The 23828-nt window shown below is 39.6% G+C and overlaps 1 protein-coding gene across 1 annotated transcript in view; it reads left to right on the top strand.

Moving 5' to 3' along the window:
- The first annotated feature begins 2335 nt into the window (after positions 1-2335).
- The window catches only part of CFTR (CF transmembrane conductance regulator), an 85195-nt gene continuing 63702 nt past the window's right edge, over positions 2336-23828 (top strand). Inside the window, exons 1-5 of the mRNA XM_032207621.1 lie at positions 2336-2388; positions 13013-13123; positions 14437-14548; positions 21240-21455; positions 22338-22427. Coding sequence (XP_032063512.1) covers positions 2336-2388; positions 13013-13123; positions 14437-14548; positions 21240-21455; positions 22338-22427 — 582 coding nt within the window. The remainder of the gene's footprint in view (positions 2389-13012; positions 13124-14436; positions 14549-21239; positions 21456-22337; positions 22428-23828) is intronic.

Genomic DNA, 23828 nt, shown 5'->3' with positions numbered 1-23828 from the left:
TGTTTCTGTAGAAGTGAAAGAGGATAAAGTAAATGAAATTCATAGATAATACTAAACGTGGAGGTATGTCAGTCCCTGGAGAGAACAGAAATATTACAGTTTATTCCTACTCACACTATTGCTAATGTCAAGTTTCACATTCACATCAGAGGAGTATCTTCAACATCCCTGAGAGGGTTATGAATAATCATTTTTACAAAACCACAAAATGTTAAAAATAAGGGGGGAGTGGCGGGGGGGGGGGGGGGGGGGGGCGGGGGGGGGCAAGGAAACATATCGGTAGAAATTTTGAAGAAGCGTTCAAGAGAAAAATGTCAAGAAACAATCCTGTAAAATGCAACCTCTTAAGGTCTTGTGAGTTCGGGGGTAAAATTAGCCAACTTATTTGCCAGATCACAGAGCAGGGAAGCAGTCACTCCTGGGGATCTGGATGGTGCAGAATCGGTCTCTAGCTGGTACTTTAGGAACCATTCAAGGTTTCAAGAAGAAATAGCCAAATTTAGGGACCTAGAAAGTTTGTCATATGAAAGATGGTGTAATTCTTCATGTAAAAAAATGGCATCATCAGCAATGGCTGAAGGTGTGTTTCTGTTAGTCCCACATTTACTACAAATGCTCAAGTCGTCTCTGGTCGTAATAGCAACAGGGGAGATACTTCTATGGAAAATACTCCATTAGCCACTGACATTTTTAGCAGTTTGGACTTCATCCACAAAAGGTTTTAAATGATTAACATGCCTCACTTTCTGATGCAAATTACAAAAAAGCCTAACCCCCTGCCTTATTCACGTGCACCAGAAATCTGAAGGCTAGAAAGGGAAGAGTCCGTGGCAGGTTGTATATTGCTCAGATCACCTGTGGTCCAGGATGCCTTTAAATTCTGATTCCTCCATTTTTTAACCGAGTGAGAGGACTTCACAGTCTGTTAGGGTCCGACTGAAGAGTTACCTTCCGAGGCGATAGGAGCAGGGGGCTCCCAGCCTCGCCCCGTGCCCTACAAAGGAGGGATGCGTGTCCTCGCCTTCCTTCCTAGCTCAGCACCCCAGGAGGAACTGGAAGGATGACCGGCTGTCCCCACATCACCAGGGGCCCGGGGGCCGGCTCCGCTAGGTGGCAGGATGCCGAAGGGATCCCGTCCCGAAACCCGGCTGGATTTATTCCTCCTGCCTCCGCGCCCTGCCCGAAGACACGGCGAAGTGCGGGCAGCCTCCTAGAGCCCTGCCTGCTCCGTGCCGCTGCCTGTCGGCTTTGTCACCGGGAAATCCCAGCCGGGAAGGGGCCGTGGGGGCGAAAAGAAGCCCGGGTGCTGTGCCAGGGGCTGGGGACACCTCCTGGCTGCCCGCAGCCCCCGAGGAAGGATTGCCAAGACAAAGGAATCCCCTGTGAAACCGCGGCGGGGTGCGGTGAAATGGAAACTCCTGCAAAGTTTGCCGAGAGTTTGGTTTAATTGTGGTGCAAGCTGTAGGACCACGGGGTAGCATGTTTGCCTGTTAAAGAACCAGCTTGGCGGGGAAGAGCTGCGTGCCTAGGAAAGTGTGACCTTTTTCCAGCGATATTTTTTAAGTCACAGAAGTGAAAGAAAAAAACAAAACGAGTGTGTAAATAGCACTTTAAAGCATTAAATAAAATCAACCGGCCTGCAGCATTAAATCACGAGCTCTTGTTCCTGCTTCTTGACATCTTTGTTCTCCTTTAAGCGTGCTTTCCATCATGCTGTCCCTGAGAGCCGGGCTGTTGTTTGCACAGCGCGCACACAGCGCTGCAAAACCCCGGCTGCACCCGGGTCTTCAGGCTGAGCCCCGGCGGGATGCGCTTTTCCCATCCCCTAAGCTTCGAGTAGCTGTGCCTGCAGGAAAACCTGAAAAAAACCCATCGCAGCACGTGTGTCCCGGAGCGGGCGGCAGCGCTCCCTGCTCCCCACCTGCCCCCGGCCCGCTGCCGGTGCCCACCTTGGGATTTCGGGGGGTGGCCTTGGGGCCAGGGCTGGCTGCAGGGCGCCGGGCAGGGGGTGCCGGGTGTCTGCAGGGGGGTCCCGAGGTGCCTGCGGGAAGGAGGGAGACCCCGCTCGGGTGGGGGCCGGGCGCGGCGGGGAAGAAAGAGGAGGAGGAGGAGGAGGAAGGAGGAGGCAGAGCGCGGGCCGGCTCCCCAGCCCTCCCGCTTTTGAACCTGGGCACAGCAGAGGCGGGGAGAGGGGCAGGGGAAGGAGGCAGGCAATGACATCAGAGCGGCCCGAGCGGATAAGGTGGGAGAGCCCCGGGAGCGGAGCGGAGCGGGCGAGCCAGGCGTGAGCAATTGGCGGCCGCCGGTCCCGGCACGGCGCAGCCCAGCGGGCACCATGCAGAGGTCCCCCCTGGAGAAGGCGAACATCTTCTCCAAACTTTTCTTCAGGTGGGAGCCCCGGCGCCGCGGTCCCCTGGCCTCCCCTGGCCTCTCCTCCCTCCCCTGGCCTCCCTCCCCCTGGCCTCCGCTCCCCTGCCCGACGAGGGGTCCGAGCCCGGGGGGACCCCCGGCGGTGTCGGGTCGGGGTTTCCCCCTCCTTTCCCCTCCTCTTTTTGGTAGTGTCCCCGCCGGGGTTTGGCACCGGCTTCGTCTGTCAGGTGTCATAAAGCCTCCCCGGTCCCCGAGAAATTAATTTATGACCCAATCTGAGCAACCTTTGGTAAATTGCTCAACTGGCTGATCTGTTAGCTCATTGCGCGGAGTGAGGACGCGGGGAGGGTGAGGGGATTGCTCCCCGAGCTGCGGTTCCTCCTCTGTGCCTCATCGGGTTTTTAGTGTTGTCTCAGCAAGGCAAGATTTAGTGGCAATAGTTCCTTGTAAGCCTCCAAAGCGTTCTCTTGCAAGTCAAGTTCCTGATGCCTTTTCTTTTCCATAAATTCAAATTTAAAAAGAGAAGGAGCCAACGCCAGCACCTGTGTGCAACACGCTTTAAAAGACAATATAGACCCAAACACCTTCTGCATCACCTCGCTAGGAGCAACACTGCCAGCTGGAAAGGGCAAGCTGGCTGGCTCCAGCCCACATGCCATCACTTTTGCCCTTTCCCCTGGGAGCTGCTTTCCCCCTGTTGTTACTCAAGGGTCTTTCAGGCAGCACTGAGGGGAGGGAGGAAATCTTGGGCAAAACGTACATAGTGACTGAAATGGGAGCACGTGATATAAAACCATAACATTGGCACGAGGGCTTTGGCCAAGTAACTGACGGCTTTTAACTCCCTTTCTAAACCTTTTGGGATGGCTTTCCTCTTCAGCAGCTTGGTCTGGGTCATTTTTTTTTTTCTTTTTCTTTTTCTTTTTCTTTTTCTTTTTCTTTTTCTTTTTCTTTTTCTTTTTCTTTTTCTTTTTCTTTTTCTTTTTCTTTTTCTTTTTCTTTTTCTTTTTCTTTTTCTTTTTCTTTTTCTTTTTCTTTTTCTTTTTCTTTTTCTTTCAAAGGGTTTCTGAAGGGAAGTTGTCTTTATGAATTGCTCGTTTTGCCTGCCTCCCCCACATCTAGTCCTTTTGCTCACTTTTAGACAGATGTGATAGTGGTGAACGATCCCAAACTTAACTGGTTTCTGGGGTTTTGCAAACATCCAGGTAAAGGAAAGCATCCTAGGGCTGTCCTTTACAGATACTGCAGTGTGAAAGAAGCTGTACCTGCTCTCAGATGTTGTTAGACCCAGAGCCTGTGGATGATGGGAGTAAACTTGTGTAAATTCTCCATAGAAGAAGTTTCAGTTAGCTCTCCTGTCAAGTATTAAGATACAAATCTGTAGGAAATAAGGCTGCATACTGACTTCATTGGTCATGGAGCCACTTTTTATATTTCATTTTATTTCTCTGTAAAGCTTCTGTCAACACTCTCCTAGAAGCTTGGAAGGGGTAGAGAAAAAATCCCAGTTGGTTAAAGTAAACATTTCTGATTCCTGCCTTAGTTAAAGTTCCCATGGCTGAAACTAGATGCAATTCATGCGCAGTGAGTGCATGATTAACCATCCTTTGGTCTGATCTGGAATCTTTCAAAACCCAAGCCTTAAAGTCAATTAAATGGCATTTGAATCATACACCTCATGCATGATGTGTGATATTGTACCAACTATCTTACTGTAAATGATGTGGTAATAACTAATACATGAAGTAAAAGAGATAATCATGGTCAATACTGACTAGACCAGATAAATCTATTTACAAAACTTTGTAGTAGCAATGTTTCAAAGAAAAATCAATCTATTAAAGTACACGGTCTGTTCGTTGGGTAAGAACAGCCAAAATTGTATGGAAACTTCTATAAAGACTAATGTAATTCTAATACATTCTGAATGATATGCTTTTGTTAATTACAGTGTCTGCTTACTTGTACTTTAAAAAATACACTGTAAATGCCTTTGTTTCTTGCAAAAATTACATGAAATACTTGAAAAATATCAAAAGTGAAAGCCAAAGGTAAGAGAATGTATTAGAGCCAAGCTGGCAGAAAGAACAGCTTTCTTTTACACATAAACATGTAAACCAATATACATTTTTAAAAAAATGCATTATTTGTAGCTATGAGACATATTAGCTTGTTTGAAAATACTTCAGTCCTCAAGGACTCCATCAGTTTCTGTCTCATCAGATATAGATCAGGATCAATGCTAAAGATCATTAAAAAGTAAGCTATCCCAGAGCAAAAATTCATCAAGGTGTAAGAATTGTATAGTGCTTTGAAGTATGCTTACTGTAATGAGCTTCACAAAGACAGAAGTATTTGTTACATATCAGCAAGGAGACCTGTCCACTCAACTGGAAACACCCACAAGGTAGTGATTAATGAGTTAGATTGGAACAAGGTTTTCTAAGATGTCAGAATATTTTACCAGTGTTTTAGCTGAATGTACACACATCAGTGGTTTGTGAAACTGGTGCTGTTTAGTAAAGAACTTCAGGACATGCCTACATTGTATACACTTTGGCTCCATGAAAACATGAGACAGAGCTCAAGGGCATTTTATCTGAAGTAAGGTGTGTATATGGAAAAAAGTTGCTTTTTCCACTGATAGAATAGTTGCTCTCAAGTCAAATGCTGATAAAGGCTTTAGTGAAGTAACTTCTCTAGTCAGTTCTTGTGGTATCATTTGTGAATTGTCAATCTGAATAAACTGCAATAAGTTGAAGGCCACTTTAGTAAAAGTGACACTAACGTATTAGTTATCATTTCAGGAAATCTTGTGGATAAATGTAATGTTATTTAATATTTATTTAATATTTTATGTGTATTGTCAGCTTCTTGATGTTGATGTCTATAAACCTGTTGACAAGGTTTTATTGTTTGATTACATGTCCTGTTTGGGCTAGAGGGATAGGTCTGAATGTATCAAAATCAGAATGGAGGTACTTGCTCATAAGTGTATAATTTAAACATGTTTCAGTGTTGTTTGTAGGTTTTTTTTTTTTTTTTTTGTGAGTGTTTGTTTTCTTTCTTTCTTTCTTATTTCATTATGCTGAAAGGTGAGACACTGTCATGTGTATACAAGGAGTAGTATCTTAAGCAAGTTTTGCCATTTTGTTTGATTTTCAAGATCACCTAGACTGATGGGGCAAAAAGGAGAATTGTTTGGAGGTGGTGGTGGTAGTATTTAGGCACTAAAACCAAATTTCATCCTAAAATTTGAACAGTTTTGGCTTCAGAAACTGAGTTTTGATGGTTCAGAAATGAGATTTGAAGACAAGAGGTTTGAGATCTTCCATTAGTATGACACTTACAACCCCCTCGCTATTAAGTGTTTGGGGTTTCAGGGTTTCTCTGTCATTTTTATTTTTTTTTAAATTTTATTTTCCTTATTACATTCAAAGAGTTAATCCCTTTCATTCCAAAACACATGCAAGAGGTTTATCCGTGCACTGGCAACTTTTTGTCTTGTTTGAAGAAAATAAACTTTTATGTAGAAGCAGTCAGATAGTTATGTGCTTAGCTTCATGTTTGTTGGGAAGCTTCATTCTTGTCTATGTAACAAGATTGCATATGGTCATAGGGTTTTGCAGGGTCAAGGCCATAAAGCTTGTTGCAAATAAGTCAGAGCACTTTGAAGTGACTTGGTTTTATTGTAGATTAGCTGAGGTGAGGAAGTATCAGCATGGTTTAATTAATGCAGATATAATTCATTTATGGCCGAGTACTAGAAACACTTATCACTGGAGTATCAGAAGTGGCTGCAACTTTGGGACAATTCTTTTATTTATTGTTATTATTATTTTTTTTGATATCCAATATTATCAGATTATAATCGGATTATCCGAATTTAAATACAAGTTCACAAAAGGCAATCTTTATGCTCCTGTCCAACTCTCTAAGCATATACTTTTGCTTTGGTATATACCAATATGACAACCATCTCAGCAGGACTGAGTAGTTCAATGCATGTTTATTATTAATAAATATTAATATTAGTTATTAATTATATTAATATTAATTATAGTAATATTAATATAATTTATAATTTAATTTATAAATATAATTTATAACTAATATTAATATTAATTATAAATATAAATATTAATTGCTAAATGATTAATATTAATATTAATAATTTTAATTAAAATATTAAATAATTTATTATTATTTAGATGAACAATCTAAACCAAGCCATCTTCATGCTCTGCCTTCTCATGGGCTCCGTCCAACAGGTCTCCTCTAGTCGCTTTTTATTTCCAAACTAGACAGAAAGTAACTCAACATCTTTTCACATGGCTATCCCTTTGTTCCAAGAACAATGTAGTATGATGGGGATATGTGTTGGATTCCTTCTTCTGCTGTGTGTGGCCTAAGAGGGATAGGAAAGCAAATTCAATTCACCAAGTCTTTCCCTCTAATGTCTTCTGGGAGGTAAGACTAGTTACCAGTGTATGGATAGTGTCTGTCACTCCCAAATCCTTGAATTACTGTTTTTAATACTTTAGGCATTGACACAGAAAGTAGATTTATTGCTTCTATTACAGAGGTTTCTAGAAACCCTAACAGAAATTTGAAGTCTATTGTATGAGACACTGCAGAACATTTAATAATGAAGCTTGTTTTGAAGATCTTAAAGTCAAAGTAGATAGCACAAAGAATGAGTTAAAAAGAAGTTTACTTATTAGTTCTATAGAGAATAAAGAGGGGTGCACAAAGATTGACTTGTCCTGGGAGCATGTGATGGAGTTGGTAAATGGAGACTGCTTGAGATCTCCTGTTGCCCAAGGGTATGGCAATGTTATCTCAGGATATTTCTATAGCAAGTAATCATCACATTTTTCATGCAAGAGTCTCAGTCTCTGATTATCTACATTTTTCGAATGTGCTGACTTTCAAACTGGTGAGACTAGTGCTGTTTATTGCAGGAGAGCTCTACAGGTTGCCATTATTATTATTATTAATTAAAAAATATATATATTTTCTAGCAACATATGCATGTAGTTACAGGACTTCTGGGGGCAGGTTGGTGCCAAATCTTACTCTGGATAATAATGTGTCCCAGTATGTTTTCTAAAATAAGTAAGTAAATCAAAAGTCCAATTGAACTGTGGTAGCTAAGAAGACTGGCGTTACATATTTTGCAATGTAAGCTTGTAGATGTATTTCAACTGTCTTCCATGGGAGAAAGGGTAAGCCTAGCTACATGACCAAGAGCTCACATGTTGTTTATATATCACGAAGTCTCATATAAGCAAACTCCATGAGCATTTTAGGAGTCAGCAAATAGCTAAACCGAGGCAATGTGTCATGAAGCTCCAATATCAGGAGAGAATACGTAGGTGCTTAAGACATATTTTGAAAATAATTGTTTTTCATTTGAAACCAGAACCCTCCTGCCTGTCAGATACAGGTAAGCATCCTTCCTTTGGGAGAGGGTGGGCAGGAGAAGGGACTGCTCCTGGAAGGCAGTGCTTGAGTGGCCTGCTGCAGAACTGTTGCCTTGACTCCATGGGCAAGGTTGTGCCTCAGGAGAAAATCCCAAGTGACAGCTGGGAAGGGTACTTGATTCCAGGTATATTCTCATGTTGTGTTTTAATGTTGGTACTTTTCTTTTTATAAACTTTTTTTTTTTCAACATTTAAAGAATGAACCTTTATTGTATTGAAGTCAATCCTCTCTTTCATTTTAACTTCTTTCAGTTTAACTCAGTTTAAGGTTAGTCTTTGAAATCTAGGATGCTTTTATTTCTCTGGAGGTAACAAATACTAAAAAACAAACAAACAAACAAAAAAAACACACACCAAAACCAAGCAAATAAACAAACAAAAAAAATACCACCAGTATTGCTTTGCTCAGAGTCCAAGATCATTTTGAAAACTGGGAGATGTGAGATATTTTCTCATTAATTTGCAAGAGTCAGACTGAAGACTGGCAGCATCATATGATGCAGGATGAAGAGAAGATGGCAAAAAGCAAGTCATAAGAGAGGCAGCCTACAACTCTGCATTAATTGCATATCATTGTAGTGGCAATTTACTTGTTGATACTTAGTATTTATATTAAATAAGTAATTTCCTTCCCTTTTCCTTCCCCTTTCCTGTTCAAATTGCCACAAATCTATTCAATTTGAGAAGGACCTTTGATCCCATGCCAGTTGCTGATGCTGGAACATATTACAGATTTGGAAGGGGCTACTGCATGCAAGGTGCAACTGCCTGCTAATTTATTATGAAATGTATCTATAAATGCATAGCTAAGACAATGGAGTGCTAAACTGAATCAAGATAGATGGTGTTATAATTAGTGACACATCTGGGAGCTTTTCAAATTCAGCTCAGTCATGAATAGCACAGCTCTGCAATGATTTTGTTGATACAAACTGTCTTCAATGTTCTTTACCTGTTTTAAGTGTCTTTAAAAGAGTAGGAAAAAGAATGAAAATGAAGAAACATCCTAGACAGTGTCACTGGAGGTATATATTGAAACTGTTGCAAACCTCATTTGTAGCACATCATCACCTCTATGGTATGTGATAGATTTATTAAAGAAATATTTGAGGCATATATTACACTTGATTTTGGTATCCAAACAGTTGACAGGCTTTAATAAGCTGATTGTATGTTACGCTGCTTAAATACCTTCATACTCCTTGTGTTCTTTTTTTTTTTTTTTTTTTTTTTAAAAAAAAATTTTCAGTTCTGCAAACTGAAAGATTTTGACTGTCTTATTAACAGTAAAGAAAAATAATGCATTTCTGCTAAAAGTCTGAATGTCAAAGAAACATTTAGAGATTAGATAGATAGTAATCTGAATAAATACCACTTGCAAAAAAAAAAAAAAGACAAAAAATGCAAGACTTTCTCAAGAGTTGCTGTGGAGTAATACTAATTAAGATTAGCTATTGAAATCCTGGGGTTTGAGCAGAACATCAATTATTCTTAAAACGGTGCTGTTCACAGCTAGTGGCAGAGTCAATGATATTGCAGCTAAACATTTTTCATGTCAAATAAGTCCTTGTGGAAAAGAAGTGTTTATTAGTGAAGAAATTTAAATCTTAATCTTGATGGTCTGTTTAAAAAGAAAAGAAAAGGAAAAAAAAAAAAAAACTATAAAGAAAGCAGAAATAAATAGGATCTGCTTTTACCTTCTGTTGCTGGAGCGCTACAATAAGTACGTGTTAATATTAATCTCAGAACATCACATCTGTTTCTTCCTAAAGGGGAAAATGCTGAAGGTTTACTATAGCAGGCTACATACCCTGAAAATTATTTCAGCAGGTTACCATGTGAAGCAAAATAAGATAACTAATGCCTGCTCTACCAAGGGCAACAAACCCCAGGATTTAGGCCGGGGTGCCTGGCAGATGTGTGCTGTGGGTGCTCTGGGTTGTCCCACCTGGTAGCAAGGGCCATGCAGAGCCGGGCCCACCCTGTGTGGCTGTGTTGAGGGATGCTCCGAGGAGGGGTTGGGTGCTGTAAACACATTTCAAGTGTGGTGGAGCTGCCACCTCCTGTATAACATAAAGTACAGTTTGCAATTTGTGCTGCCGCTGGAGCGATGAACTTGGGGCAGGACAGAAGTGAGAGCCTCTCGTAGCATCTGGTCTGGTGTGACCCTTTGGGAATGGCTGAGATCTATGCAGTTTATCAGTCTTTTCCTACAGTCAGTAGGAACTAGTGGCTCTACAAACACCATCGGTTACACAGCATCATAACCTTGGCTTGATTTTTTCCCCCCCTATAATTGTTCAAAGAAGGGATAAGATAAAGTCAGAGGCACTTTCCTTGCTTCATCTCCGTCAGAGTTTAGGCCCACTCCCTTAGAAACTGCAGGTACCATCCCCATCTGTGCTACCCACAGGTAATGATGCCTCATGGGGGGAAAGGAGCACAGCTGTGGCCAGCTTTGAGCTGCTCAGTAGACGTCCCTGAGTTGTACTTCTGACATCTGCCGGGACAGCATCAGGTCGAGCAGATGCCCCTCAGGAGAGCTGCTTCCCTGTGCAGGTCTCAGCAGTGGTACCCAACTGTCCCGGAGCAGCATAACACCACTGCTCTGCTACTGTGCCAAGCTCTTCATGTCTGAAAGAAGGTCCCAGGTTCCTGGGGAATTCCTGTGCACTGGAGGAAGAACCATGTGGTCGACTTAGCAACACACTTCTGTCCTTCTGTCTTTGGTGGCACGCAAAGCAGCCTAAAGGGAGAGTCAAATCCTATTGACAAGTCAACACTGTGTGTTAATACTCTCTGGGAAGCCAAAGACATCTGTCCTATCCCTACAATTTGCCTGGGTGGGGTGAGACTGCTAGGGAAAGAAATAGCCATAATAGCAAATCTATTATATATTGCTAAAGTAAATGATAAAGAGATGGTCATTAGAAATCTAACCAAAGAGAACTTCAAACAGATGTTATGTATATGATGTTTGTATATCAAACTTATAAGGTATTTTCTGCTATCAGGCAATTAATATAGAGGTGGAACTTGTTTTCCATCTTTTCTTCTTTCCTACCATACACCCTTGAAACTTGTCCCCTGCTGGGTTTCATGTGTGTGTACCCATAATAACATTCCTAGTTAGTGGCAAAACTCTGACAGCACTACAGGCTTCTCTGTGAAAGAGTTCATTAAATGCCAGCCAGTAATCCGGTGGCATTTGCTAACATAATGCTGTAAAGCCAATCTGTTTCCCTTCCTTCTTGCTTTCTTCCTTTCAAAAGAAGTTTGTCATTCTCTGTAGACATGAAAAGAAAAAAAAGCTTGGAATTAATGCTAGCAAATCACTTCTATTAAGCTTAAAAATAGCAGAGGCATGTTGGTTAACAAACTCTGATTCAGATGTTTTAGCTGTTAAAAAAACAAATACATTAAAATACGTTAAAAATACACACAAATAAATACAGATGATATTGCCAGTTAAAATAAATGTATACCTATTTTGCATTTCAAAACTTTGCAAGAAATCAAAAGCAAAATGGTAATCTGGATGGTATGCGAACCTGGCAAAATCTTGTTTGCGAGAGATATTCATATATTCTCTCTCTGGTACATTCTTTTTCATTATATACAGTCTCGTGTGGTTATTGACAGCTGCTGTTGAAAGACAGTCTTGAGACAAATACCATGCAATGGGCCAACTCCTCCCACTATGACCATTGCTAGCACCTGAGGCCACTTGGCACAGCTCATGGCTGGCCACATCTTGCTAGAGTGGGACCTGCAAGGCCAGGACAGCTGGGAGGTGAACACTGATGTGTGTGCCCTGCCGTAGACTGCGTTAGAAACCTGGCTGCAGACCAGGAGATCCCTGGAAGGTGTCAGTACTACTCCTGTAGCTGGCTGGAAAAATTAATCTGCTGTAGGTGCAGTTGCTCTGGTGAGCAGATATATGAGGACAAGGAATGCACAAAGTGACTTGTTGACTTGGGAGAGAGGTGTGATTTAGGGGCACATAATTTAGTCTGCATTGATGAGTACAGACAGTTAAATATATACAAGATTGAAAACTGTAAAGAATTTCTCTTTTGTCAAGACAATTTGGTAATTTATTATTGTGGTCTCAAAGCATTATTAAGGAGATCAGCAAGGAGATTAACTACGATATTGAGAATTAAAGAGGTTGCTTAGGAAGTACTATTGCTCACTTGTATTAGCTGCAGTACCGGTTTAGTGTCCCATAACTTATTTTATCATTGCCAAAATATATCTCCGTATACAGAACTTCTGATGAAGACAGTCAAGGAGAGCTGCTGTTCCTGAAGGACACGGATTAGTCATTTCTACATGTGATGTGCACAAAGTCAATACCAACTGGTCCTTTTTGCCATCTTGTACCTGGTTTATCATGTGCATTGGCTGACAATGACTTTCACATAGCAGTATTATTTTAAATTTAGAAGTTTTCTGCTAATCCATTTTATTATATCCCTGAAAAATCTAGTCCCTATTTCCAGTACTGGTGAAGTTGATGGATGTTTTACCAATAATTCTCCAAAGTGGATTCTCATAGCTGGCTTTGCTATAGCATAATGTGAATTGTGTGTTATTTCTCAGCTAAAGTGGTGTCAAAGACTAAGCTAAGCCCATATGATTTGACTGAAACTACAGTATGATTGCAGAAAGGAAGGATAATTTTCCAATTTCTTAAAGCATACTCTCTTACAGCAGGTGTGATATAATTGTTCACTTGGGAAATATCTTTCTATTCTGATGAATTATGGGGATTATAGACTTGTGTCTCACACAACCTATAACTTTGAAATGAACATTAAAATGGACGTGGTATGTTTTTGCAAATACAGTGGAAAGAACTCAGTGCCCTGCTCATTACCTTGTACTGATTAAATAGGCATTTTGGGGTACAATTGAAATCCAAAACTGATTAAATGAAGTGATTTTGCATTTATTCTTTTAACATTAAGTTTGTATATGTAGTTTAGTAAATATGATACAGAGCTGTACTGTATTATGCCATCACACATAGGTGCTGTGGACAAAATGTTCAGGCAAGGCAATGCAGCTTCAGAATTAACCCCAGAAACAGTCATCTTTTTTTTTTTTTTTTTTTCTTTTTTTCTTTTTTTTTTCTTCCTTTTTCTGCTTAGATGGACAAAGCCAATTCTGAAAAAAGGTTACAGACAACGACTGGAACTGTCGGATATTTATCAAATTCCTTCTGCGGACTCTGCTGATAATCTTTCTGAAAAATTAGAAAGGTATGAAATGTTCATGAATTTACTTTGTTTCAAGAATCACATTGGAAATTTCATCAAGAAGTTTTTGGATAAATTGTCTAAATAATATTGGGTGCAAGGTGGTGTCTATTAACTGGCTTAGAAGTGTCCTCATTCAGCAAACAAGGGCATTCAGTTGTCCTTTGGAGCTGACGGGGATCCCTGATGTGGATGTATCACCTCAATGCTCTGAACTATAATGTACAGGTACCTGTGACATCTATCTGTTGACTAGTGGGACTAGAAACACAGTTTCAATGTTAACTTCCTGTTCTGCTATTCTTTCTTCCAAAATAACTTTGTCAAATCTTTTTTTTTTTTTTTTTTTTTTTTTAACCTTAATTAATTAATTATTTTTTTAATGCCATTTCTAACAGGTTTTATTTAATTGCTTCTACAGAAGTCATGCCCTAACTTTCCTCATGTAGGCTTCCTCCCTACCCTTTCCCAGTGGGTTGTAATTCAGAAACTGCTGCGCTTAGAAATAACTCATACAAATACCTGGGCTTCAGTTCAGTCTGTCTTCTGCATCCTCTGGCACAGCTTTTCCTGATGTTCTGGGGCAGTTCACATCTCCGTGATTGTGCCAATCCAATTAAACTTAAGTGCAGTGTGACATACATATTCAAAACTGGTGAAAAGTATTGAGAATATTGGTATGCTTAATGCATTTTGACACAGAAAAGAATGTATAAATGGAATATTCTCGTTATTTAATATTCTGTTGAAAAATGAAGAAAAGTGTTGACTGATTAAATTCTTAGGAGTGCTTTAATGTGTGAGCTGAATTTTGAGTAAACATATGCTTATTATATATAGCATTGCTTCTGATTAGTTAGCAATTATTGAATGCATAGTTATTGGCCTAGCAACATAGATTAAAATAAGGCTATGCAGTAGGAAAGTCACATTTTTGATGCTTTGTTGGTGTTTTCTTTCTGCAGACTGGAAGAGCTCCAAAGCATTTATTTGCCTATTATTTGTGTGTTGGTCTTAAGTACAGCAGGTTTCTTTAAAACATACAATGTGACCTTTTCATGAATTAATTCCCTGCAGGGTGATGTATGGCTGAGTATTTAAAACTGCCAAATATGTGGCTGAACTACGTTTGAACTTTTATTGATCTATCAAGTCAATGAGGACCAGGTCTTCAGGGTCTCTGCAAAGCTTTGTTTCATTATTCACCTTAGCTAAATCTCCTTGGATATACTTGAGTGAATTGAAGTATGTCGGAGCCATAGACCCATGTATTTGCTCACACAACTTAATGGTCTTGTTTTTCGGTTTCTTTTCAGAGAGTGGGACAGAGAGCTGGCAACTTCAAAGAAAAAGCCCAAGCTTATTAATGCTCTTCGACGATGCTTTTTCTGGAAATTTATGTTCTATGGAATATTATTATATTTAGGGGTAAGATTTGTTCTTGTTTCTTGTAAACTTTCAGTGTTCCAGAAGTGGATGCAAGTCTTAGGGATTCCTAAATTGATACAGAATTACATGAATAACTACAGGTTTTGCTCTGTATATTGTTCAGAAAGATGGTGAGTACAGAGAGATACTCAGGGGCCTTCTTAAATGAAGTATTTTCTTATCACGTGTTCATATCTTTAAAACGTATTAGTAACTTTGAAATGTACATGTACATATTGCTAGGTGCTAGCATATGTTCTCGCAAGCATGTGTGTTTTTTTTTTTGCATCACTGCTGAATTTAAGTAATTATTTTCTCATGTGACATTTTAAAAGAAGTTAAAAAAAATTCATGAATTTGCAAGAGAAAATTTTGTGTACATTAGAAAAAAAGACAGTGAAATATCACATAATTTGGTCAATCTTGCTGAAGTGATTATCACTCAGCTCTATAGCTAAATGGTTTATTCAGGCTTACATATGCAAAAAAAAACCAAAACAAGTTGTTTTCAGTAGTGGTAACAATTCTGCATAAGTAACTGTGTAAAATATATATGATATATACATATTATATATATATATATAACAGATATAATGGCCAAAAGTGGTCAGATGTACTCATATAGTTAGTGTTTTTTTTTGTTTGTTTGTTTGGATATGAGACAGATCTCTAGGTCAGATTTTTATTTTGGATAGGTTGATACAGAAAGGAATTAATTCTATCACCATTAGAGTTGAATGTGCCAGAGTTTAGCCGTCCTTTCAAGTAAGATTGTGAACTGGGCAGAAGGGAAATTTGTGTGAAACAACTCAGAAATTTCTTAGAAGTTCATTCTGCTTCCTATGAAACAGTACCTATTTTTCTAGTTTTCTACTGGGTATCCCAAGGAACTATTATAAGAGAATAACAAAGTTATAGAAATACAAACTTTCATTTCCATTAGAATGATCTCTCTCCCAAGCAGGAAGGGAAGAGTAGTATGGAGAGTTGTCATCATTCCTATGAACTTGCTTATCATTCCTCTCATGATACAAGTGTAGATCACCGTTAATTTGATTTGGATAATGAATAACTGACTACAATTGCACTTCAGATGAACTTTTCCCCTAAGAATTATGGAAAAACTATCTGCTTTTTTTCTCTTGTAATACTGTGCCAATGGGTAAATGTAGCATTTTAAGTTTCTACAGCACTGAAGTTTCAGTGTCGAGTATCAGTAACAGAATCAGAAAGTCACAGAATAAAATAGCCTAAAGAAAGGGAAGAAATGTTCTGAAGGAAAAGTAAATTGTTTTCCTTAAGATGCAGCATTCACTTTCTTTCTTGACTGTAGAAAACATACAATATACCTCAGTATGTCATGCTTCTTCATAGATTAAAAAAATATGTAGGCCTTATTTATTTTTAATTTTTTTTTGCAATCACATTATGACTATCCCTCAGAAGTAGCTCATCAATACTGAAATTTCTCATCACCAAGGCTTAATTTCAAAAATAAAACCTAGCATGAAAAAGTTCTCTACATTTTAACTTTATGCTTCTTTCTTTTGGGTGGATACTCTCACACTTTTATATACACAATTTCTGATTAAAAGTAGGGTAATCAAGATGATTGCTTAGTTGAGAAGAGTTATCAAAGAAATTAGCTCCAGGCCAACTTCGTTTAAAGCTTAAACAAAGCTTTAAACAGCTTAAAGCTCTCTAACTTATTGGGCTCTTGTCACTGATGAAGAGCTGTAGGTCTCCTCTGACTGACATTCACCTCTCTCAATGTGCTGCTGCTGAAGATCTGGTTCAACGAGATGTGCTCTGTTTACCTTCTCCATCTACAGTGATTACACAAAGAGAAAGGAAAGGAGAGGTGGCTATGGTGCATTCTGTGCTCACTCTGTAGGGTTTCGGTGACAAATTTTGGGCTATCCTCTGGCTGTTCAACTATCATACGGGCCTGGTGGGAGGCAATGTGGCTAGAACTGAATTTGACAAGTCAGTTAATTATTTTTCTTATCTGTCTTTTCCAGGTATGGCAGTTAATTATCTAGGGCAGAGGCTCTTGGTGTGTGCAGAGCTATCATAACACTTATCTCTGTAATCTTTTACCTTGTTTGTCAACAGTTCTCTGGGACAAGACCATTTCTTTGTAGACTCCAATACAATTCTGTCTAATTTGCTCCTGTTGTCTCATTCCTCTTGCTAATTTTTTAACATATTTCCTCTTGTGTGTAATAGATGCCAAGCCAGTGACTCCTGATTCATGTCAGGATTGTGTTTGAAAACAACAGCAGTTCTACAGATATAGCCTGCCATGTAAAGCAGAGTCCATCAGCCTAAACTACTGGAGTAATGCATTCTTGTTAAAAGTTAAGCAGTGTCTGAAGGCTCATGCAGACAGTTCTGAGCATAACAGCCTTTCCCAGAACATGCGCAAATAAAGTACCTGGGGGCATGCATGCATGTGATGTGATGCATGCATGTGATGTGATTTCTCTGTGTGGACTTTTTCTAACCAACTACAATTTTAGACCAGTTGCAGACAGAACAACAACGGGACTACAAAATTTTTGAGTCATGTTTGTTGTCTTTTTCCATTTCTTTAAGAAATTGCAGATGTGAAATTCAGCACATAGAAATCAAAATATGTACCTTTCACAATAAGCATGGCAAGATCAAATCTTAGTTTAAATTCTTGATTTCATTATGAGCTGATAAAGCTCTTCATTTTATTGGAAGCTGTAAGAGGAAAACTGTCTGCTAAAGCTGCTGATGTTCTTTTCAGGCCCTGCTCACGGAAATTAACGGGAGCCTTGCCATTAATTTAAATGGGGACAGGATGTTGTGCCGTATTGGCATAAGTGCAATCAAGTTGTGCATTCTTTTGAACTTCACTTTCCTTTCAACTCTTCCCTTGTCTAATCCCTGAGCCATTTCCATAACACCTTCCTCAAAGTGTGTTTTAAACTCTGCTTACATCCCTGCTGTTTGTGCAGTTGTTGTTGCATCTAGAATCACAGCTTTGCTCTCATCAGGTCTAGTGGTTTTTCTGGCTCTCTTTTTTCCCCTCATGCACTGTAGGTAATGATGTTATTAAAGGGTGGACACTTGCACTCTGGCCCCCTAGAGTACTATGTTTCTCCCTCATAAGTGGTGTTGTGTTAGTTCACTTAATGTATCTGCTCCCCTGCTGGCCTAAACAGCTTCCACATTTCACCTCATCAGCAGATGTGTTTTGCAATGTAAAGAAAAGATAGTGCAGTGGTGAAACAAAAATCTTTCTTTTTAACAAGATGCTGGCTAGCAAATTTGGTACTTTACTGTGAGGATCAGTTTGATTCTACTTACATTTTTGTCTTATAGTTATCCCCATGAAATTTATATTTTCACTCAGGAGAAGTTGCTGCTAGCATTAACTTTGAAATGGTTTTAGTATCATGTCCCAAAGGATTCTAATGAGGATTTCCTGAAGTTCTCACATATAGGTCATGTGTATGAGTGAATGGGGCAAGGAGGGATATGAAAGTCCCAAGGCATTTCTTGGGCCAAAAGCAGAGATGTGCATTATTGTCTTCAAATTCAGAGTGAAGCATATGGGGTGCATATTTAATTCAAAGTTCTCATTGCAAAAGAGTAGCCATGCCAGACCAGGATACCATCTAGCATGGTATCTTGTGTCATACTCTCATATCTCATCAGAATTTTGGTCTTTTAATTATGATTTCTGTGAGGGGAATTTTTATGAGTTTTTCAATGGTCTATGATGAATGCAGAGGGAAGAGCAAGAAAAGGAGAAGCAAAAACAACTCCTGAAAAGTGGATTTTCTGTTTGATGCACAATTCCTTTTTTAGATGGGTTATTCAGATTACACACCCATACTTATATCCATAGGTAATTTTGTGGTTGCAAGAGGGAAAATAAAAAGCATCTAGTTCTGCTTTCCCTTGTATGTTGACTGGATAATAGTACCTTCAGAAAACAAGCTGATAAAATTCCACAGTAAATGAGTGGATTTTTTTTTTTTTCTGCAGAAGATAGCAAAAAATTTGGCTTATTGCCAGCCATTTTTCTGACCTTAGTCTGTAAATCACCTTTTCTTTGGAGCAAGCTAGGTATGTATGCAATGCCATTATAGTCACAACAAACACAGTAGCAGAGCATGGCATTTTCACTGGAATAAAAGTAAATACAAAAAAAAAAAAAAAAAACCCACAAAAAAACAACAACCAACAAACCTTGCTATTTTAAGCATATATATATAAGCTTATCTTGGAATCTCTGAGAGTACAAAAGCACTGCATTGTCCTTGAAAGGTGACTGTTTTGTATTTTCTGACTTTTGTGGAGTTTTGGTTTGCCACTTCTGGATGCATATGGTCTAAGCACAGCTGCCTTGGGTCATGTGTGTTTCAATAAACACCCCTCCCTTTGCCTACTGATAACACTAAAGTCTTTGTCAAAGCAGGCTCCAGGTTTACAACATTTGTTGAGGCAGAATTGCAGTTAATCAAGTAAAAGTAGTGTATATCACAGGTTTAAGATGTTTAAGATGTAAAATTTCATCTCTTCTGTCGAAAAAGTGAGTTTTGAATATCTACTTCACCAACAGTGATATTCAGAAGAGATTACAGTACAAGTTGCATGAGTACCTGAGACGGATCTTGTGTGAGAGACCAAAAGGAGAAGGGAAATACAAAGGGGATTTTCCCTAACTATTTATCTTTGTAAAAAGTAATTATAGCTCAGTTGTGCCAGTTCACAGGAATGGTTGGAGAGCTGCCAGGCAGAGAAGGACCTGGGAGTGATGGTGGATAGTCGGCTGAATATGAGCCAGCAGTGTGCTCAGGTGGCCAAGAAGGCCAACGGCATCCTGGCTTGTATCAGAAACGGTGTGACCAGCAGGGCTAGGGAGGTGATCGTCCCCCTGTACTCGGCTCTGGTGAGGCTGCACCTCGAGTACTGTGTTCAGTTTTGGGCCCCTCGCTACAAGAAGGACATCGAGGTACTTGAGCGGGTCCAGAGAAGGGCAACGAAGCTGGTGAGGGGCCTGGAGAACAAGTCCTACGAGGAGCAGCTGAGGGAGCTGGGCTTGTTCAGCCTGGAGAAGAGGAGGCTCAGGGGCGACCTTATCGCTCTCTATAGGTACCTCAAGGGAGGCTGTAGCAAGGTGGGGGTTGGCCTGTTCTCCCACGTGCCTGGTGACAGGACGAGGGGGAATGGGCTTAAGTTGTGCCAGGGGAGTTTTAGGTTAGATGTTAGGAATAACTTCTTTACTGAAAGGGTTGTGAGGCATTGGAACAGGCTGCCCAGGGAAGTGGTGGAGTCACCATCCCTGGAAGTCTTCAAAAGACGTTTAGATGTAGAGCTTAGGGATATGGTTTAGTGGGGACTGCTAGCGTTAGGTCAGAGGTTGGACTCGATGATCTTGATGTCTCTTCCAACCTAGAAATTCTGTGATTCTGTGATTCTGTGATTCACTCCTGTCTGTGTCTCTGTGCGGTAGGCTGTGTGTTTTTGAGCTCAAAGACATAATAATTTTTGATAGAATTTAACACACCTGTACAAAAGAGAATTTGATGGTTTCTTGCTATTTTTGAAGTGCCACTCTGCTGAAAGTGAACAGACACAACAGAAAGGTGAGGAGGCACATGTAAAAATTCTTAAGAATATATTTTTACATTACATGTGCTCTTTTGTTTCATTTTTAAATTCGTACTTCATACACTTCAGAAGCTCATGCAGAAGAAGTAAGTTGTTAGAACACATAGCACACTGATGACTTTTGCAGTTTTTGTGGAAGAATTGGGGAAGGAAAGAGAGGGAAGAGGAAGGTATAAGAACAATCATGGCATGAAGAAAGGGAAATGTAACATGAGTGTAGATAAAACTAGTGGGGTTTAATTAGAATAGCAGAGGAATTTGAGGACATATGTAACAACAGGCTATGGTGGCAGATCATTTGGATGCCTTGTAGTTTAGCAGTGTGATTACCCCTCATTTTTCTCTCCTGCTCTGATACTCTGCCATGTTACTCATCCTGGGATGGGAAGTGTTGGAGCTGGTTGGGCAGGAGGTACTGATTTCTTCTGGGGCTTTTATCAAACTTACCTCTCTTACCTTTTACATTTCTCATCTTTCTTTTATTATGGCCATGGATACAATGGTCTAGAACTGTTGGGTAGGATGATCCCAATTGTTTGTCATTTTATTCTGGTGTTATTCCTATTTACCGTAAGTTTTATCTGTGTTACCTCAGTATTCATTTCAGAATTTGTGAGTCTTCTTGTGTCCTATAAGCTCAGTAAAGTGCAGTGAGATTTGTTCCCTGGTGGCTAAAATGGAGATCCAACCTGCAAAACTGGATTCTGTCATATTATGCAAATCCATTACACCTTTGTAAAGTAAATCTGGAAGCTAATATCTCAGTTGTAATTTTTGTAGAAAACAACTAGCAAAATTTAAAAGCTAGATTTGTTTTGGTGGAGTTGCAGGAGCATCACAGACAGAGTTATCACTTCCAGTGTGATTGCTAGATATTTCTGTGGTTTGCACAGAGAACAGAGCCTCGTTCCTCATTTAAGTGTAAATCTCAGTTGGTAGGTCTTGAAATTACAATGCATCACTTTGGGGTGAAAAAATAAAAATAATAATAAAAAAAAAATCACTGACCAAAACTATTTTCTCTTGTTTCCATCTTCAGGAAGTCACCAAATCTGTGCAGCCCCTTCTGCTGGGAAGAATAATAGCTTCCTATGATCCGGACAACTCCTCTGAAAGATCCATAGCCTACTACCTGGGCATTGGCTTGTGCCTTCTCTTCCTTGTGAGAACGCTGCTCACACACCCTTCTATATTTGGTCTTCATCATATAGGGATGCAAATAAGGATAGCATTGTTTAGCTTGATTTATAAGAAGGTAATTTTTTCATTTGCACTTAAAGCCAAGCTTCTGTCTATACCCTGCATAGCTTTTAGGGCAGCTTTTAAAAATGTTTGTAGTTTTGTTACAAAAAGCACACAAAAGAGTAATACAGTTAACATCCGTTTCTGACAGCTGTCCATTTCCTATGTCCAAATAATTAAATACATGTCTACAGCTGCTTTGACTGAAGTCAGACTCTGTGTGAGCTCAGACTCACTAGATATGTAGTGAAATGCTTTAATTGTTGTACCACTGCGCTCCTGTTATGCACATGTATAGCAAAGGAAAAATAACATGCTAGTGGCTAAGGAGTATTTTCAGAAGTATAACACAGAAGGGACTGAGTTGGAATGATACCATGTGAGTTCTCTATAGCGTGAAGAATCAACAGAAGTTGAGGCATTTCGTGTTCATAAATCCAAAGGTTTTAAAAGGTGTTTGCTTTTACCAATAACAAATCCAGCTAATTTAAACAAACCTGTTAGTTACTCTATTTTAAAGCTCACTGTGAAAACATATTTCAAAAAACATTTGTCTAGATAGGCACAGTAGGAGATTTTTGAGGAAGCACAGCAACACACAGCATGCATGCTTAATTAAAGCTTGTATTTCCATACATATCTATATACATAAAATATGCAACAGAAAACAGGGGCTAAGTCGATAAATCAATAGTTGTAAAGCAATTTAATGACTATGTTAAATTCAAGTGACATAAATAACAAGTTTAATGAGACTTTCCTTATAGCATTAAGCTGATAAGTGAGTTGTAATTTATGCTACCGTACAACTGCCTATTATTTTAATTTGTATTTATTCTGTTTTAAAGGAGTGAGTTACATGGCCATTTTCCTATTGTTTTGTTTTCTTTTACAGACCTTAAAACTGTCAAGCAAAGTCCTAGATAAAATAAGTACTGGACAATTGGTCAGTCTTCTTTCCAATAATCTGAACAAATTTGACGAGGTACGTTATTGGTTGATTAATGAACTTAAAGATCCATCAAATACCAAAGCAAAACCTCAAACAACTCATGGCAATCATTAAGGGGGGAAGGAGAATAAATGTCAGACTGCACTCACTGTTCATTGTAGACATAAAATGAAGCCCATCCTAAGAGTATGTTTTGATATCTGGTCACAGAAATGCTCATTCTAATAAGTACATCTTCCTTTTTCTCCTATGCTGATAAGAAAAGCAAACTTACACACTAGATATACCATAAAAACATTCTTGTTTTACAGTGCAGTGAGAATCCACCAGGAAACCTCAGTTTACACAGTTGGTTTCATAGCAGTCAGAACCTGCTCATCCAATCCTTGTCATTTTTTTTTTTTTTTTCCTGACCACCATATCTCTTTCTAATAAGGTGAACCAGTATGGTGCTTCTGCTATTGAACAAGCGATGTTCAGCATCCTGTTGTTACTATTACCCACGCTCCTTACAAACCTAATTACGTGTTGATGTAAGACTATTAGAAATCATTTCCAACACATCCATTTTAGACAATACAGAATCACAGAGTAGTTGAGGTTTGAAGAGACCTCTGGAAGTCACCTGGTCCAGCCTCCCTGCTCAGTCAGAGCCATCAAAGCAGGTTGCCCATGACCACATCCAGGTGGCTTTTGAACATCTCCAAGGAGGGAGACTCTGCAACCTCTCTGGACAACCTGTGACAGTGCTCAGCCAATACATTCAAAGTCTCCTGTAAAACTTTTCATTAAAGATATGGAGGTAGTTTTGTAGTAATGGCTCGGAGGCTGGAAACTCTGTGAGCTTTTGTTCTGCGTGTATAATTGCCCCGTTGATGGTATGAGGTTTGCTTCTTACGGGAGAAACAAGAAACCTGACGTCAGAGAGACCCTACAGTTCCAGCTTTGTGTCTTTTGTCTATGTACTTTATGCACTTTATTACTATATAGAACAACTTGAGCTAGCACTGACAAGCTAGGCCAAGTGCCCTAGTAGTCCAGTAGTGTAGCTGCAGCAACACAGAGCTCTGTGCAAGCTCTGTTTCTCAGCCTGACTACAGGATTCAGTCCAAAATCTATCTAATGATAGACAAATGTGGAGAAGAAGGCAGCAGTCTTCTTTGAATTTGCTGCATTTTTACAAAAGACATCTCTTCACCAGAGTAATGTTGGCCTCCTATATCAGATGAAGTTACTCTCAGAAGAATTGTTTCCATATTTTTCCCATCTTGCAGTGATTGAAAACACCAGTGTTGATAGCAAATTCTGTTTACTTTTCCAAAGCTGGATTTTTTCCTCGTGTGCACACATAGTGAAGAGACAATTGTGTACTGAACTTTGCCTTACAAAAATCGAAGTTCAGGTGTGGAATGCATATGTACTGCTGCGCTGTCA

The sequence above is a fragment of the Aythya fuligula genome, chromosome 1 (genome assembly GCF_009819795.1).
Source record: "Aythya fuligula isolate bAytFul2 chromosome 1, bAytFul2.pri, whole genome shotgun sequence".
Taxonomy (NCBI): Eukaryota; Metazoa; Chordata; class Aves; order Anseriformes; family Anatidae; genus Aythya; species Aythya fuligula.
This window is presented reverse-complemented; position numbering and strand designations above follow the sequence as displayed.